General features: G+C 45.8%; 1 protein-coding gene across 1 annotated transcript in view; it reads left to right on the top strand.

Annotated features, from left to right (window-relative positions):
• Positions 1–10777: 10777 nt before the first annotated feature.
• Positions 10778–18449, top strand: part of PRSS54 (serine protease 54) — a 60286-nt gene continuing 52614 nt past the window's right edge. The window contains exon 1 of the mRNA XM_033129108.1: positions 10778–10896. Within this exon, the coding sequence (XP_032984999.1) occupies positions 10787–10896 (110 nt within the window). The 5' untranslated portion in view covers positions 10778–10786. The remainder of the gene's footprint in view (positions 10897–18449) is intronic.

The raw sequence follows: 18449 nt of genomic DNA, 5'->3' as shown, positions 1-18449 counted from the left end.
CATGTGAACACATCAAACCAGAAGGCAGGCATCTGTTTCTCCTCCCTCCCTGCTTTTAGGCTCACTCTCAGGTGCTGACTGACTGGCTGAAGATTCTCAGAAACACATGGAGACCCCGTGACCCACTGAGCCCCTGAACCCTGACCCTGGGACTCTGTGGGCACCAAAATGTCTGTGTCTTCACTACACTTCCCCAGTGGTGCCGAAGCAGGTGGCCCTCTGTGAGCAATCAGAGACAAGCACTCTGCTGGGGATTGTGCCAGATGCCCCCGGAATGAGTCCTAGATGTCCAGAGTCCTTCTCCTCCATCCTAAGACCCTGGAAGTGGAAGGGATGGGCTTCTCCAAACCTCACCAGCTCCTACTTCCTCTGATTTAGGGAGATGAAGTGGTCCTCTGTTCTCAGGCCACGTGGACAAATCACAGGCCAGGAGCATGTCAGGCTGGCTTGCCTTCCCAGGCAGGACTTGCAGCCTGCTCAGCTTGGTACTCTCCCCAGGGGCAACTTTGGAGACTCTCCCTGAGGGCATTGCTGATGCATTTCTGGGGCTGCAGAGACAATGGTCTCCACACAGCACATCCCACTGGGCGTGGAGACTATTTAGAGCCAATTCCAGACCCTGGATGGTTTGATTCCCAAATCAGAGCTAGGCCATTCTGATTCCGTGCCACACAACATCAAGAAGGCAGGAAGCAGTGAGGCATCCAGGCCAGGGTTCAAAATCCCAGCTTTGCACATATCTCAACTGGTTACTTGATGTGCCTGGTCCTTGGTTTTCTCATCTGTAAAATGGGGATAACAACACCACCAACATCTCAGGGTTGCTAGGAAGATTATAGAGGTAATACATACAGGGCCCTATTCAGGCTAAGACATATGTGGTCCAGTAGTATTGGGTCGGGGTCTCAAAGAAACAGCTCACTGAAATTCCAAAAAGTGCTCAGGCCTCTTGAAGAACACAGAGGGGGTCTAGGTACATATGCCATGGACACTTTGGTCAAGTCATAATCCCCTGTAACACCATACAGCGATCATAAGGTGCTTGCTCTCCTTTTTAGAAAACGATGTATGTCTCATCCATGTATGGCTGCCCACCCTTACCAGGTCTCGCACTGCAGCCAGGGCCCAATTCCATGGACAAATACTCAATGGACAAGTCGGCACAGCAGCCCTGCCACAGTCAAGCCCAACTGTGTCGGCACAGTTGCCACCTACCACAGATGTGCTGCTATTGACCTTGGTTCCCTCGGGATGGTTCTTCTCCTCTCTATCTTTCAGAACTTGTCCGGCACTGATAGCATCCTTTGGGGAGGACACAGAAGGAAAGAGAGTGGGCAGTGAGAGGGCCCTTGCTGGCAGGCCTGGGACAGCTGGGCACACTCCTACTTGAATACCTGTGCTCCTGTCACGCAGGTAAAGCTCTCAGCACAGGTGAGTCCATGGTTCTCTAAGGTGGCGTTTCCAGAAGTGCCCAGCAGAAGAGCTCTGTTGCAATCTTCCCTCCAGGCAAACAGTGGGATTGGGAAATGCCTGCAGTCAAGGATGGGAGAAACTGGAATGAAGCCATCCGCCCCCGTCCCGCCACTCTGGAAACTATCAGCTTCAGTGGCCCCATACAAACAGCACAGGATGGTTCTTGGTATTTCCCAGGTGATGCATTTGGATGTGTCTACAAACCTGTCTGTACTAACTGAGAAGTCTTATCAAGGACAAGACAGCAGGTCAGTTTGGAAACCAGGGAACCCCCGGGCATATGGGCTCCCCAGGCAGCGAGGCCCTGGAAATGGTGCCGATTCACTCTCCAGGGCAGAGAGCTGCCAGGAGAGCGAGGCTGAAGGCTGGTGTGCCAGGGAGCTGCCAGGGAGCTGCCAGGGAGGCCAGTTTGTACGGGGCACTATGAGACATCAGAAACGCAGCAAGAGAGAGAAAACTGTATTAATTAACCAGAACTCTTCTCAGGGGAAGCCGTGTATCGGGTCGGACGGAGTGCTTTGGGAAGCCTCTTGGGGCAAGGGTGCAATACGTAATACAAGTGAGAACAACTGGTAACCGGATGCTGAGACGGTGGCTGAGGAACGCCAGGGTTTCTGTTTTGCTGAGGGTGGGAGGCAAATTTGGGCCTAAGTGCAGCTCTCAAGCTAGTGCAGGAGAGACTGGGTCTGTACCAGGTCTCCCTCCTGCAACTCCCCGCTCAGGGTCAGCAGGGATACTAGTTTTCAGGGCTGCCTGTCCAGGGGCCCTCACCTCTCAGTCAGGACCTGGGCCTTTGTCAGCAGCTTCATTCTGTCTCCTGGTGGAAGTTTCCTGTTATGGGTTGAATTGTGTCCCTAGAAGACATATTGAAGTCCTAACCCTCAGTACCTGCGAACGTGACTTCCTTTGGACACAATCTTTGCAGAGGTAATCAAGTTAAGAAGAGGTCATTAGTGGGCTCTAATCTAATAGGACTGGTGTCATCATAAAAGAGAAAATTAGGACACAGCGACAGACATGCACAGAGGGAACACAATGCAGAGACACGCGGAGAAGGCCGTGTGAAGACAGAGGCAGAGACTTGAGTGATGCCTCTACAAGCCAAGGCAGCCGCCAGCGTCCAGAAGGGGAAAGAAAGGCTCTCACTAGACCCTTTGGAGGGGCATGCCCCGGCAGACACCTTGATTTCACACCTCTGGCCTCCAGCGCTGTGAGAATGTTTCTCTTGTTTTAAGCCACCCGGTTTGTGGTACTTTGCTAAGGCAGTTCTGGGAAACTGTCTAGTGCTTCTGACCTGAGTGTGTGTGTGAGGCTTGTCCGAAGTGTTTTTCCTGGTCTCGTCCAGCGCACCTGCCATTGGCTGGCGTAAAAATGCCCACAGAGCTTTTCCACGAGGAAATTCTACAAAGCACAGCTTAGAGAACTCAGAAGCTTCCACAAACTAGCCTTGGTTCTCTGTCTGCAAAAAGAGTAGCTGGGATGCAATCGGCTCTCTCCAAACTCTAACTTGCTTTGGATGTATAACCCCCCACACCCACCCCAAATCAGACAATAAAGAACCAAGGAACTGACAATCCCAGAGAGTTTGCTTGGCCGAGTATGGGGCAGGGTCCCCAGGGGACTGAAGGGAGGTGTTTGTCCCCTGGGTGAGCAGCCTGGGGGCTCCCAGGCTCCTCCTCTCTACCGGCATTGGAGGAGGCTTGCAGCGTCCAGGGCGGACATTTGGTTGGCTTGGCCATTCTGGCACTAAGAAAAAAAATTTCTAACATAAATGAAGTCCTACTCTGAGCTGGGCTGTCCTGTGAAGCTTTCCCATATAAATCACATCTTAGGCTTTAAAAGCCCTAAGTCGAGCCATTTTTGATATGGAGGCTTTTACCTACTCTATTATTTATGATGTTGCCTCCATTAGCTTCCTTTCTCTCTGATATTTAAGAGGCTAAATCCATCTGCTCTTTCCACTTTCCCAAAGTAGGAGGAGTAGAAATGGCAACAAAGAACTTGTCAGTAGCTTGATGCTGGAGATTTTAATATTTCACTGTTTATTTAGACAACATAAAGTTTAGGAGGGATAAAACAAAAATACAGCCCCAAGGTCAAAAACAAACAAATGACACAAGAACAGGACAGAAGAGATGTGACGTTAGAAGATTTAGGTGTTCAGCTCATTTCTAGCTTACTGTGAGATTCCCAAACATGCTGATCAAATCTGGTTTAATATCCAGAATATATAGAGAACTCCTAAAACTCAACAACAACAAAAGCTAACTTAAAACTGGGTGAAGGAAGGACTTGAAGAGACATTTCTCCAAAGAGGACATACAGATGGCAAAAATGCTCACCATGACTAATCAGCAGGGAAATGCTAATGAAAACTACAATAAGATATCACCTCACACCCATTAGCACGGCTACTATAAAAAAAAAAAACAAAAAACAAAAACAAGTGTTGGCGAAGATGTGGAGAAATCGGAGCCCTTACACATTGTTGGTGGGAATACAAAATGGCAGGGCTATTATCGAAAACAGTATGAAGAGTCCTCAAAAAATGTAAAATAGAATTGCCATATGACCCAGCAATTCCACTTCTGGGTACATACCCCAAAGCAGTGTCTGAAAAAAGATATTTGTATACCCATGTTCATAGCAGCATTATTTACAATAGCTAAAATATAGACGCAACCCAAATGTCCACTGACGTATGAATGGATAAGCAAAAGTTTCAGTTAAACCAAAAAAATTTTTTTTACAGTAAAGTAATCAATAGAATCTACAACTACCAAAGTCTGCAAAACTTCTGAGGGAAGAAGCTCCCTCTTATAAGGAGCCTTATGATTAGATGGAGCCCACCCGGTAATCCAGGAGTCTCTCCACGTCTCAAGAGCCGTAACTGCAACACATCTATCTACCTTTTGCCACATGTGGTAACAAACTCACAGGTTTTGAGTATTAGCATGTGGGCGTCTTTGGGGGTATTATTTTGTCTCCACAGTTGCCTACAGAAATAGTCGCATAAGTGTGCAAGGATATAGGTGCAGTGACTTCAAATATTGAAAATATGGAGACATCCTAATGTCTGACAATGGGGTTCTGGTAGAATGGCGCTGCAGACTTCTCTAGAATACTGTGCAGCCATAACAAGCATGGGACAGATGACATGAAAGGATGTCCATGGTGTATTTTTGAATGAGAGAGACAAATGTCAGAAATTCATAATTCATTTGTTCAACAAATATTTTCAATGGCTATCATGCGCCAGGAGCTGGGAACACAGCAGTGAATTACACAGGAGGAGTGAGTTATAGTTCCTTTCTATATAAAATCTACATACAGAAACACAGGTCTGCATGGTACAAATGTCTTCTCTGGGAAGTAAACACTAAATTGTTAACAGTGAGTATCCTGGGAGAGGAAGAACAGACAAAGTGATGAAGATTTGCCTGTTTCCTTTGGGTGTTTTCAGATTGTTTTATCTTTTTCAACAAGTAATTCTTATTTCTGCTCAAAAATTAAAATGAACTAAAGGACAGTTATCAGGACAAATTATGTATGGTCTAATCCCATTTCATAATGATGAAACCATATCATCCTCAAAACAGAAAGAAGGAAGGAAAGAGTGAGGGAAGGAATGAGAGAATGGGGGCGGGGTGCGGGGGGAGAAAGGAGGGAAGGAAAGGGGGAGAAAAAGAACGGACAAGCCGATTCATGTTATCTCAGAGAAGGCAAGGTTTGTGGGGCACTTAGCCAAAAGTGTCCCTCTCTCCTCTGGTGGGAACTGGCAGCTCCTGCAGAACGAATCTTTTATATGCTCTCGTCGGGCACCCAGCCCTGCTGTAGACAGCAGGTGATCAGTGACATATTGGACCAGCCAAGTCACAAATGGGAGCACGGGTAAAGCCAGATGATATCTGAACAGGAGAAGCAACCCTCAGGCCAAGATTCTCTTTGATCCCACATGGCAACAGGAACATCTGTGAATCTACACCAGGATTCGTCTCCCCTCGTTCATAACCATTTTGGCTCAAAGTCTGGTGCTTCTCAAGCCCCTGGAACTTTCTAGTTTAACTGAAGCAGAAGTTCTGCTGTTTGAAGAAGTGGGTGGAAATTCCAGGTCTCTTATTTCCACCACGATGGTCCCCAAGATGAACTTGGGGTTCAGAACTTCTTTGCCCTGAACTGCTACCTCCGAGCTCTGCTCTGCTCTGTGTCTCTGGGCCGATACTTGGTGGCTGTGGGGCCCAGGGATCCTCGACCCCCGGGGCAATGTCATCTCAGGCTCTAGACTAAATTCCCTTGATAAGTATTGTCTCAAAATTGCACACCTGGTAAACAGGCTGCCCGGGAACACCGCCCAGGAACAAACCAAACTGTCTTCTCATTTCACTCTTAGTTCTTAACTGTTTTAGGAGAAAAAGACTGGACTTGAGTATCTGAAACAGTCACACGTTTTACTCAGAAAACAATGAAGCTCTGATTTTCTCACTGGGGAACAGTGAGAGTTGTCACTTCCCTGGTGCTCTTAAGCATAGATTGAAACAAGGAAAACATATTTCAGTTTGTTCTATTTGGTCCCTTGAACACATACTTCATCCTTCCTAGATCTAAATTGAAAGTGCTCCCAAAGTGTAGTTTTAGGTGACATGTCCCTGCCCCTTATTGTTCTGTCCCCCTCTCCTCCCACTTCCCCTCATGCACACTCTGACACATTCCTGCCCCAGGCCCTTTGTACTTGCTATTCTCTCTGCCTGGAACACTCCTCCCCCAGGTGTCCTCATGTTTCCTCCCTCCTTCAGATCTCTGCTCCAATGTCACCTTCTCAGGGAGCTTCCTGAACCACCCTCTTTAGAATTGCACCCCCTTCCCCATCCCAGCCCTCCAACCCCCGTCCCTGCTTTATTTTTCTCCATAGCACTCATCACTTTCAAATACATGACTTCTTTCTTTTGTTTCTTGTCTACTCCCTTTCTAACAGAAACCCCCTGGGGGCAGGTATTTTTATGTATTTGATGACCAATCAATTGTAAACCCAGTCCTAGAACAATTATTGCATCTGAACCTTTATAGAGGAGTTTTGTATTATGTATTCATAATCTTAAAAACATGCTAATGATTCCACCCAGCTATTCCACATCTAGGAACTGATCCCTGGGAAGTAATCACAGATGTGTGTGTGCAAAGATATAGTTGGAAATGTTACAAAAGCAAAACACTGAGAATAATAAGATCTGACATTTAATTAGCACTTACCATGTGCCAGACCCTGTTCTAAACACTTTACACATCTGAACTCTTTAAACCTCACAACGTATAACCCGCCTATTAGTGTCTGGCTTTTACAAGCAAGGAAATGGGCAGAGGGACTGGAGAGTACGTAAGATAGCTAGGATTTCACCTGGTGTATCTGACTCATGAGCCCATATGTTTAAACTTCTCTATGGGTTAAATAAGTTACGTTCCAACCATCCTGAGGCATAAATTTAAAATGATGGTATAGACCAGGGATTTTTGGGGCCCATCTGCAGCACTCCACGGTCTGGTCCCCAGTCACATCAGCCTGTCTAACTTCTTCAGCGTTCTAGGGGTTTCTGAAATCTTCGTTTCTACGTGTTTATGCCTGATCTCCCCCTGTAGCCTGCATCATCTGGGGCTTACCTTGTGCTAGGCGTTACTCTAAGCACTTTACTATAACCCAGTAAGTGTTCTTCGAAACCCTACAAATACAATTATGACCCCCATTTTACAGATGAGAAAAGTGAGGCCCAGAGGTGAGCAACTTGCCCCTAAGTCGGGCAACTCTAAAGTGGCGACGTTGGGATTTGAACGCAGGTGGCCTCAGATCTTCATTACTACATGATTTAGGTCATTTTAGTGGCCTAAAACCACTAATGAGATTAAAAACTGACCCCTAATTTACTTTTTTTTAAGTTTTTTTAAAAAAACTTTAAGTGTGTTTTTCCAGGACCCATCAACTCTGAGCCAAGTAGTTGTTTCAACCTTGTTGTGGAGGGCGCAGCTCACAGTGGCCTATGTGGGGATCGAACCTGCAACCCTGTTGTTAACAGCACCACGCTCTAACCAACTGAGCTAACCGGCTGCCCCTACTTTTGTTTTTTAAAGACACATTTACTCAGCGTCATGATCAGACTATTACATTTAGCAATCAACAACATGGGTACAAAAATATATATATACATGAAAACCCTTTGTTGGAATGCTGTACACTTTCCACAGAACAGAAACTAAAATAAACAGTTATACAATTAGTCACAAATACAGTCCTCCAGTTTTTTGTGCATAGGCATGAGCCTTGTTTAAAACATGGCTTCTTCGTAGCAGCTAGGCCCTGCCACCTCGGTGCTTGGCTGAGTCCACAATCTGTTGTAGCCTGTGGCTTCCCTGTCACTTCTCTGGCTCTCCTCTCCTGCTAAGCTTTGTTTCCTGGCAGTAATTAAAACCTTCTGCCACTGCCATAACTGCTGCTGCTGCTGCTGGAACCGCCATAATCACCTTGGTTTCATGGTTTGGCAAAGTATTGGCCTCCACCACCATAGAGGCCAGAGCTTCTGCCTCCAAAGTTTCCTCCTGTCAGGGTCCAAAATTTGAAGACTGATTGTTATAGTTGCCAAAATCATTGTAGCTCCCATCACCTCCAAACTGCTTGCATCATTACTACATCCATTATATCCATCCTCACTGCCACCATCTCCCCCACCACCCCGACTGCCACCAAAGACACCTCGACCACTGAACTTTCCTCCATGACCAAAGTGGCTTTCCCACCATAACCACCTCCTCAACCACTGAAACTTCCAGAACCACTTTGACCCCGTTGGATGAAGCACTAGCCATCTCTTGCTTAGATAGGGCTTTTCCTTACGTCACAGTTGTGGACGTTCACAGGATGGTGTTTCTGAATGGCAGTCTTGTGTCCAGAGTCACGGTCATCAAAGGTGACAAAAGCAGAGCCTCTCTTCTCGCCACTGCCTCGGTCAGTCATGATTTCAATCATTTCAGTTTTCCTACACTGTTCAAAATAACGTCTTAGGTGGTGTTCTTCCGTGTCTTCTTCGATACCCCCAACACAAATCTTTTCCTTTGAAGTGGACACCAGGTCTTTGAGGATCGTCTCTTGAGACAGCCCTCTCTGGTGCCACAACTCTTCATCCACCTTGTGTGGCCTTGCCTGCATGGCTGCACTGCCCCCCCCAAACAGTGGCACACGTGACAAACCCAAAGCCCGTGGAGCACGTGGTATTTGGATCTCTCATCACACACAGTCTGGGAGCGTTCCCCATTGCTCAGAACGGCTCCTCAGACTCTCAGCGATTGTTTGAAGCTCAGACCTCCGATGCAGAGGGCCCGGCAGCCGTCCGGCCTCTGGGAGACTCTGACTTAGGCAGGACCACAGAAGGGAGACTTGAACGATGCGTGTCCACAGGCAGAAAGGCCCTGATTTACTTTTGGAAGATCTGAATTGGCTCAAGGGGCAGCCAATGGACTTTGCTGGTCACACGGGTGCTGGACAGCAGACCCCACAGGACACCTCCATCCCCAAGCTTCTGTCGCCTGTGTTGACTTGGGGGATGTGATTTGACCTGTTTTTTTTACCCTCTGGATCTATGGAAAAACAGACCACAGTTGGTAGCGTCCTACTGCTTTGTGTTGACTTTTAAAATATTGAATCCATGAGCTCACTTCCCTTATGTAATTCTCAACAGTGTCCTGCTGCATCAAAGGCACCAGCCCTGACACATGTGGAACTGCAACTCTGGCAGCGCCTCTGATGGCAAAAAATAGGGGACTCAACGCCTATTTGGGTTCTATTTATATTAAACCTGCTAACTTGTTACTGTCAGAACAATTACCAAGTGGAAGCCTGCTGTTTTGTAGACCGGGGGAAGGGGTACTTCTTACTTTATTTTTTTTTTACAATTCAATGGCTTTTATTGTATTCACAGAGTTGTACAACTATTACATCTATTTAAGAAATTTTTTGTCACCCCTAAAAAGAAATCCTGTACCCCTCTTCAACTATCACCTCTTCCACCCCCAAGTCTCCAGGCCTAGGCATCACTCGTCTACTTTGTGTCTTTATGGATTTGCCTATTCTGCATATTTCATATAAATGAACATGTAATATGTGGTCCTTTGTGATTAGCTTCTTTTGCTTAGAATGATGTTTTCAAGGTTCATTCATGTTGTAGCCTGTGTCAGTGCTTCATTCCAGTTTATGGCCGAATAATGTTTCACTGTATGGATATAATACATTTTGTTTCCTTATCAGTTTGGGTTGCCGGGCCATTGGGATTGCTTCCACCTTTTGGCTATTGTGAATAATGTCTCTAGGAACACCGGTGTACAGGTATCTGTTTGAGTCCCTGCTTTTAATGCTTTTGAGCATATACTTAGAAGTAGAATTGCTGGATCATGTGGTAATTCTATGTTTAACTTTTTAAAACAGATTTTTATTAAAAATATAGCTAACATATAATATTATATTAGTTTCAGGTGTACACCATAGCTATTCAACATTTATATACCTATAGAAGTGATCACCATGATAAGTCCGGCGACCACCTAACACTGTACCACGCTGTCACAATATTAACTATATTCCTTATGTTGTGCGTTACATTCCCATGACTTATTTGTTTTATACCTGGAAATATGGACCTCTTATTTCTCCTCACCTTTTCCCCCCATTTAAAATTTTTCCACTACAGTTGATATAGTCAATAATATTACAATAATATTCAGTATTATTTTACATTAATTTCAGGTGTACATTTGTGGTTAGACATTTGTATAATTTAAGAAATGATCCTCCTGACTAGTCTAGTACCCACCCGGCACTATACATAGTTATTACCATAGCCAGCTCCCTTAAGATTCAGCCCCTGATAAAGCCTTATGTGGTACACGTGGCAGGATCTCAGGGAGTCACTAGAGTGGGAAGAATTGTGGTCACCAGGTTAATGTAGACTCTGGTTTGGTGCCAGTGCTGAGCCTGGAGCTAATCAGCAAAAGTCTCAGAGTACACTGAGGCCAGCTGCCGCCTGCCTGAGTCCTGCAGACTCCAGCAGTTTTTCAAGAAAGAGTGCAGTGCAGGCAAGACTAGCTGTTCTTGGAAAAAGTGCCTCCGGTATTAGGCAAGTTGGGTGGTTTGGAGGGGGGTCCCAGTGAGTCAGCAGTCTGGAGCAGTGGAACGCACCAGGCCAATCAGATTCAGATTTGGCCTGTGGGGGCGGGCTCAACACAGGAAAGATGGCGGCAGCCGGCTGGCTGCGAGGTAGGAGGGCTCAACACAGCAAAAATGGGGGCTATCTCTCCAGCCCTCACTCTGAAGCTACACAGCTCAGTCTGCCCACACCTCTGTATGCCTCTGACACTTCCCCAGTCACCATCCCTTCGCTGGAGCCCAAGGTGAGTGCCTGCGAGCGAGTCTGTGCACGCGCCATTTAAGAGTATGTCTGGGTTTCCTGCAGCCTTCTGTCCCACCCGGATTGTCGGAATCCCCACTGTTTTTCACAGCCAGATGTTGTGGGGGCTCCTCTTCCCGGCACCAGTACTCTGGTCTGGGGGGGCCGGTGTGGGGCTGGGGTCTCTCGCGTGGGGAACCTCGGTGGCTGAGATATTCCTCCTGGTTCCCAACCACCACACGGAGGTTTGGGCCCATTTTGCGTTTCCACCCCTCCTACCAGTCTCGACGTGACTTCTTTATATCATTAGTTATAAAACTTTTGTTCGGCCAGATTTCAAAGGGTTCTCCAGGTTGATTGTTCTATAATTTAGTTGTAATTTTAATGTGTTCACAGAAGGACGCGGGCACAGTGTTGACACCGCCATCTTGGATCTCTCTGAAAGGGTGCTGTTCTCGAGTGCCTGTTCAGTCCTCAGGCAGAGAACTTTCTTTTCAAAAGGACCCCCAGGATTGAAGTCTCAGGCTTATTCTCAGCCCCAACACTGGTTTTCTTAGCAGATAATTTGGTAATATCCCCTGCAGCTGGTCTTGAGTTAACTGAGGTTGAAGGTAACGTAATTTCCCTTCTACTTTCTGCCTGATTTTTGTAACTAGAAACCAGTTTAAAGGCTTCCAACCTGGAGCAGTGGAATATTAATTCCTTTCACACCTTGTAAAAGTTTAAGCACTGCCCAGGGCACGGGGAGGACAAGTGTGAAGAGTCCCGTGGCAGAGCTATAGAGATGCATTTGTGTCTCTACCTTTGCACCTTGAAATCAGCCAAACCGATGTGAGCCAGGCCTGTTCTCATTCCAGACCAGGGGCTGCACCCCTGCTGGCTGCAGTGTGTCCTCACCCCACGGCTCTGCATTTTAACCCTGGGGTGCCTTCTGGAACTACACAGCTTACAGTTCAACTGCCCAATAATGAAGCATCTACTGGGTACAAGCTTGGTGCTTCGTACTCAGGGGATGCAGTTGGTCTGGGGTGGGGCCCGGGAGTTTGCATTTCTAACAGATTCACAGGTGGTGCTAACGCTGTTGGTCTGAGGACCACACTTGGAGAACCACTGCAGTAGGAGTTCCCTTAAATGTCTCTCCCCTTGGAGGCAACGTGCACATGTACACGCACCCACACCCCCCCCCCCCCAGACACACACTCCTGACTTGGGAAGTTGCTGCTGCCATAGGGGCTCAGGCACTCTGTATGGCCCCTCTTGGGCTCTTGTTTGTGAGGCTCTGGCCCCTGCTTCCTCCCCGCACCTCACCTTCTGTCGCTCTTATCCTAGCCCTCCACACTCCTGCCACCCGGGCCTGCTTTCCTTCCTCAGAACAGGCCAAACCACAGACCTCACCCAGGGCCTTGGTACTTGCTACATCCTAATTCAGACAGGCCCTCCATGGACACACTATTTCAAGAAGGTGCCCCCAGCTGTTCCCCTTCACACCCCTTTAATTCCCATCGTAGATCATGTTGCAATCAGATCTAACCCCCCTTGAGAATGTAAACTGCACGGGGGCAGTGACCATTCTGCTCTCCAGTGCAGGTCCCACGCCTGGCACTGGCACCGACTAGACTATCTTAGGAGAAGTGAATGAATGGGATTAGTTTTTGCTGTCAGTGAAACCCACATAGGAAGAGGCTGGATACCTGCCAACCTTGTCCTATGGGCTCTTCTTTCTGCGAACCTCCCTTCCATCAGGCCAACCATTGGCCATCTGGCACTTGGTTTTGAGCAAGGGGTAGGGTGGGATGGAGGGAGGCAGGGGAGTTTTTGGAACAGCCAAAGTTGCAGATTAGACACATCTAATCATATCCAGAGGGCTGCACTGTGTTCTGCCAATTGCGACACCCAGATTAAGCAGGCCAAGGGCCCCTGGGGCAACGAGCCATCAAAATAACTTTTCAAAAATAGCAACTTGCAATCTCAGGAATGAGCATGAATTGTCAATGACATGAGCAGTGTTTTGAAACAGAAGGAGTCCTATTTATATCGCAGATAACGGTTATGTGACATAGGCATAGCTTGGGCCAATTTTCCCAAAGGAGACGCTTGGGGTGATGGTGTGCTGATGCCTGTAGAAGCTGTGTTGGAAGGACCAAAACTGAAGAAAGAGACGCCTGGTGGTGTGATTGATGGAAGAGGGCGGCCCACAGCTCCTGGCTGGCGCTGCCGCTCACTGATCAGTATGCAGAGCACTTGAGAGTCTGACCTTCACAATCAGCTGGACCTGGGTTCCAACCCTGGGCCCGGCACTTGTTGCTGTGTGACCTTGAGCAGTTACTTAGCCTCACTGAGCCTGTCTCTTTCTCAGGAAAACAGTAATTTATCTCTTAGGGTTGTTGTGAAGAGTAAATGAGATAATGCATATAAAGCCGGTATTACAGCACCTGGCACAGACCGGCACTCAATAATTAATGATAGCTATTATAACACTTAAAAATGAAACAAATTTTCTTGGGGTAAAAACTACATAACATAAACTTTGCCATCTTAACTACTTTTAAGTGTACAGTTCAAGTGTGCAACAAATTTCTAGAACTTTTTCATCTTGCAAAACTTAAACTCTATACTTTTGAACAACAAGTCTGCATTCCCCCCTCCACAGCTCCTGGCAACCACCAATCTTTCTGTCTCTATGGATTTGACTATTCTACGTCCGTGGAATTATAAGTGGAATTATACACTATTTGTCTTTTTGTGATGGGCTTATTTCACTTAGCATAATGTCCTCAGGGTTCATCCATGTTGTAGCCTGTGTCAGAATTTCCTTCCTTTTTAAGGCTGAATAACATTCCATTGTGTGTATACCACATCTTCTTTATTCATTCATCCATTGATGGACACTTGGGTTGCTTCTACCTCTTGGCTTTTGTGAATAATCCTGTGATGAACGTGGGTATGCGATTATCTCTTTGAAATCCTGCTTTTGATTCTTTTGGGTGTATGCCCAGAAGTGGGATTGCTGGATCATATGGTAGTTCTATTTTTAATTTTTTGAGGAAACTCCATACTGTTTTCCATAGCGGCTGTACAATTTTACATTCCCTTCAATAGTGCACAAGTGTTCTAATTTCTCCGCAATCTCACCAACACTTGTTATTTTGTGTTTTGTTTTTTCCCCCGATAATGGCAATCCTAATGGGTGTGAAGTGACATCTCATTGTGGTTTTTATTTGCATTTCCCTAATGATTAGTGATGTTGAGCATCTTGTCATGTTTGTTGGCCATTTGTATGTCATCTTTGGAGAAATGTCTATGCAGTCCTTTGCCCATTTTTTAAATCACGTTATTTGTTTTTTGGCCAATGAACATATAAAAAAATAATCAGCCTCATTACTGCTCAGGAAAATGCAGCTTAGCATCACAATGAGGTATCATTTTATACCCATTAAACAGGCAAAAAATGAAGAAATCTAATAATGGGGTCTCTCACACGTAGCTGATGGAAGAGTGAATTGGTACATTTCAGCACTACCTTGTGAAACGGAGTGCTCACAGGCCCTAGAAGCCAGTAATTTTGCTTGTAGATGAAATTCACCCCAGAGAAACTCGTAAATAAATGATTGGGATGTGTAGAAGGATGTGGGCAGTGACAATGTGATAGAAAACAGAAACAAAGACTGGAAACTAACCAGATGTCCAGTGATAAGAGAATGCTTGTAGAAATTGTGGTGCTTTCCCACAATAGAATATCATTCAACCATAAAAATGAACAAAACAACATGGTTGAAAGTTAAAATATAAAACTGAGTGAAAGAAGCAAGGTGCTGCAGACGGCATACAGCATGGGACACAAAACACAAAACCCAATCAAAACAATATATTCATTAAATAGACAGACAGAAAACCCAGGACAGAGGGGGGCGGCAGGGGAACTACGCGGGAGGAACACAAAAGCATTGCGTATGTTCTAGAACTTAAACAAACGGCAAGTTCACGGGTGTTCGTGTTATAACATTTCCTAATCTAAAGCTGTGTTACGTGTATTCTTTTACATGTAGTAAATGTAACGATAAAACGTGTTTTTTTTTTTTAACAGCCTGTTCTAGTTAATCCTTAGGGGACCCTTCAGCTCTAAGCTATGGCATCACCGCTACCCGTTTAGGGAGCTCTGATAAGAAACTCTCCATTACTCCATCATCGGCTTATTTGGGAAGAATTTGGAAGGAGCGGGCATGTCACTGCCTTAAGGCCTTCCAGACAAATTCTGGGCACACAACGCCGGGTGGCGGCTGGAGGTTGGTGAGAGGACGCACTCAGAAAGGTCCCCCAGACACGAGGAACACTGGGATGGCTGAACTGTGGCGGACCCAGCTCCCAGGACTGGGAAAACTGACTGACCAGCACAAGTCAGGCAGGGAATGAGGGGGCCATCAGGCTCACCTCTTCCACCAGTTACATTTCTAGAAGGGAACAGAGTGGCATCACGAAGCAAAGGGGTCCCACGGAGAATACTCTCGAGCAGTCACCCCCATATCAGTTCTCTTCCTTTGGCTTCCAGAGTTAATGTCCATCTTGGGGGCCTGGAGACATAACCTTTTTCCTAAGAGATTTGTTCTGCCACATGGGTCCCCAAGGGACTGTTCCCCATCGTGTGGATGACGTCCAGGTAGTGGGCATGCTTGAGTTGCACTGAAGCAAGGTGATACATTTATCTCCATTTAACGCAGCTAAACGCTGTTCTCTCAACAGATAAATACACAGTAACTCCAGACACATTTATTCCTATGGCTTCTTTGTTTTATTTGCATTGGCAGAAAAGTCTTTTTAAATCACAATGGTCTGTGGAAATAACAGTCTTTTACAGTAGAGGTTTTCCATTTTTATCAATTTATTTTTAAAATGCCTTAAAAATTGGAACCTTGATTTTCATTGTTGGCCATACATGAGCACGACGTGTCACGTTCTATGGTACAACCCCCCCGTCCCCCAGTCTTTGAAATAATCTAGAAAATCAGCTAGTAGTGTCCTCTGAACTATTTCTCAAGGTCTGAGCTGGCTCAAAACCTGAGAAAATACTTCCTACACTGTTCAGTTATTTGAAAAGAAGCACATTACTTAATACTTATCCAGAATCTTGGATAAAGAAGTGACTGAGTATGAAATGCTAAATTAGAAAATGACAATGTCTTGTGAAAAGTTTTAAACATGTTTTGCCCCTGAACCAAGTGCCAAGCCCTCTTGTTCCCCTTAAGATAAGGCTACTCTCCGGGAACAACTGTTGTCATCTCTTCCCTGCGATGACTCCAGCAGTGCTGGCTTTCGATACTGGTTTCTGTTGCCAGTCTTTCTTCACACATCAAAATGCATTCTCACCACTTTTCCTTCAATAAATCACACCCTTCTCTCACCTGCCTCATTTGCTACACTTGGATCTGTACCCCTAGTCACTTGCTTTTCTGCATCCAAAGAAAAGAAGGTGTCCTCAGGGAAGACTGTTAGTCGCACAAAGGGAGCCATACAAATCATGTGGGAATCAAATAAACTTTCTCCAGGCAGGGTGATACCAGAGCAGAGACTGTCATAAAGATTTAGAACTCTGGGCTTTCTTCAGTTTGATTGGGTTTTGTTCATTGGCCAGAGGTGGGAGAGGTTTGCAAGGATTAACTGGTTCTGTGTGCCACCCTTAGGGTTCTGAAACACTGGCAGTTCGCAGGTATTGTGTTCAGATCTGTGCTGACAAGTGGTAATGATGTTGGGGTGTAAAGCCTGCTCCTTTGAAACTCATTTTGACAGAGGTAATTAGCTAGTATGTGCCAGAAGGGAAAGGGGAGAAAATCAGGTTACTGCTATCAGAGAGAGAGAGGATGCTAAAAGTTCTAAGGAAAATCAGAGACCTTTCCCCATTAGATTTTCAGGTGGAAAGCAAGCACTCCTCCCTCCTTGATGAGCTGACCAGAGGTTTGCCCCTGAACAAGGCCTAACAGGCTGCTACTGGGCCATTACCCACCCCCCTACCACGAAGCCTTTCCAATAAGCTTCACTTCTAACATTAGTACAGGGAAGGCTCTGACGCTCTGTTTTGCTTTCAAAAATGAGTGCCCCCTACATGCAACCTAAGATTGGATTTTGGAACAGGAAAAAGGACACTAGTGGAAAATCTGGTGAAATCTTAATAAAGCCTGTGGCTTAGTTACCTGTGTTTGATAAAGGCACCACGGTTGTGTAAGGTGCTAGGGAAAGCTGGGTGAATCGTGTCTGGAATTCTCTGTACTATTTTTACAAGTGGTCTAGAAATCTGAAATTATTTCCAACTAAAATGTTTAATGAAATGATGCCCCTTGTAGTTGACTTGCCTCGGATCTCTGGAAAGCAGACACAGAAGGGAGGCCTCTGGCTTCTGGGGGCGCCCTCATGTGCACCTTCCATCAGACCACATCGCAGGACCCCGGAAAGAGAATGTGTCCTACCGGAAGGATGCTTGGCAACTGAGTTGTGTCTGGTTACACCGGGTGTGCTTTGATTCGCTAGGCATAAAGGCAGAGGCCTAGAAAAATCAGCAAACCACGGCAGGCTGGCAGGTCACCTGTGTTTATCTTGTCCTCAGTAAGAGTGACCATCCGTTTTCTCAGGCTCGCCTGTGATAAACTAGGTTTTATGCACTACGCATTAAGAATGGGATATTTATTGCTCATTCAAAGTGGCAATACCAAGAGTTAGCAACAGAATTCCAAATCTTAGACATGTTTCTTTAGGTGTAGGGCATTTCATTGTTTTTTAAAAAATTGTTTCTATGTGTATTCAGTATTAAAATGTTCAGTGTACCGATACTAGATAAGGATTGTTGAAATCAAGGTTCTTATAGCTAAGCATCTATCCAGTATTTTGTTCAAGTTATTTCCATTCAGATTTTTCTCTTAAACACAAAAATATCTCCTTTCTTTTCCCAAGATCAGTATAAAATATTGCATTTTCACTTCAACATTGTTCTAAGCATACAGATGAAAAGCTCTCCTGGGATTTCTTGAAGGATGATGGAACAGAAGAGAACAGATAGATTCATAGTGGGACAGAGTAAACTTGAACTTCCGTGTATACTTCAGTGTCACTTAGTATTTCCCAGTATTCCAGACACTTGTCAGGTCCAGTAGGGCTGAGAGATTGAGAAGCTCTGTAAAATGCTCTGAAATCTTAGGCAGAAGATGAAATTTTTATTTAAAACAAGAAATAAATTACTTCTGCTACAGAAGCAGTAAGAGCATTCAATACCAAACCACAGGAGAATGAGGAACTTTTCAACAAACGGTGCTGGGATGGTAAAGTGGCCTTTTTCTGAGGTGGGCGGGTTTTGAGCAGAAAATTAACAAGACCTGATTTACTTTTGAATAAGACTACTCTGGCTGCTATAGTGAGACGAGTCTGAAGGAGGGGTGGAGGTTGAATGCAGGGAGGCAGATGGGAGGGGTCCATAACTGTTCAGGACAGGACTGGAGGTGGGGCAGAGGTGGTCATGATTTGCAGACAGACCCAAAAGATATGGCGAGTAAGAGGAGGGCTGAGGAAGACATCTAG

Source organism: Rhinolophus ferrumequinum, chromosome 15, assembly GCF_004115265.2.
Source record: "Rhinolophus ferrumequinum isolate MPI-CBG mRhiFer1 chromosome 15, mRhiFer1_v1.p, whole genome shotgun sequence".
NCBI classification, from domain to species: Eukaryota; Metazoa; Chordata; class Mammalia; order Chiroptera; family Rhinolophidae; genus Rhinolophus; species Rhinolophus ferrumequinum.
Note: the sequence above shows the minus strand (reverse complement) of the source record. Positions and strands in the feature narration are given on the sequence as shown.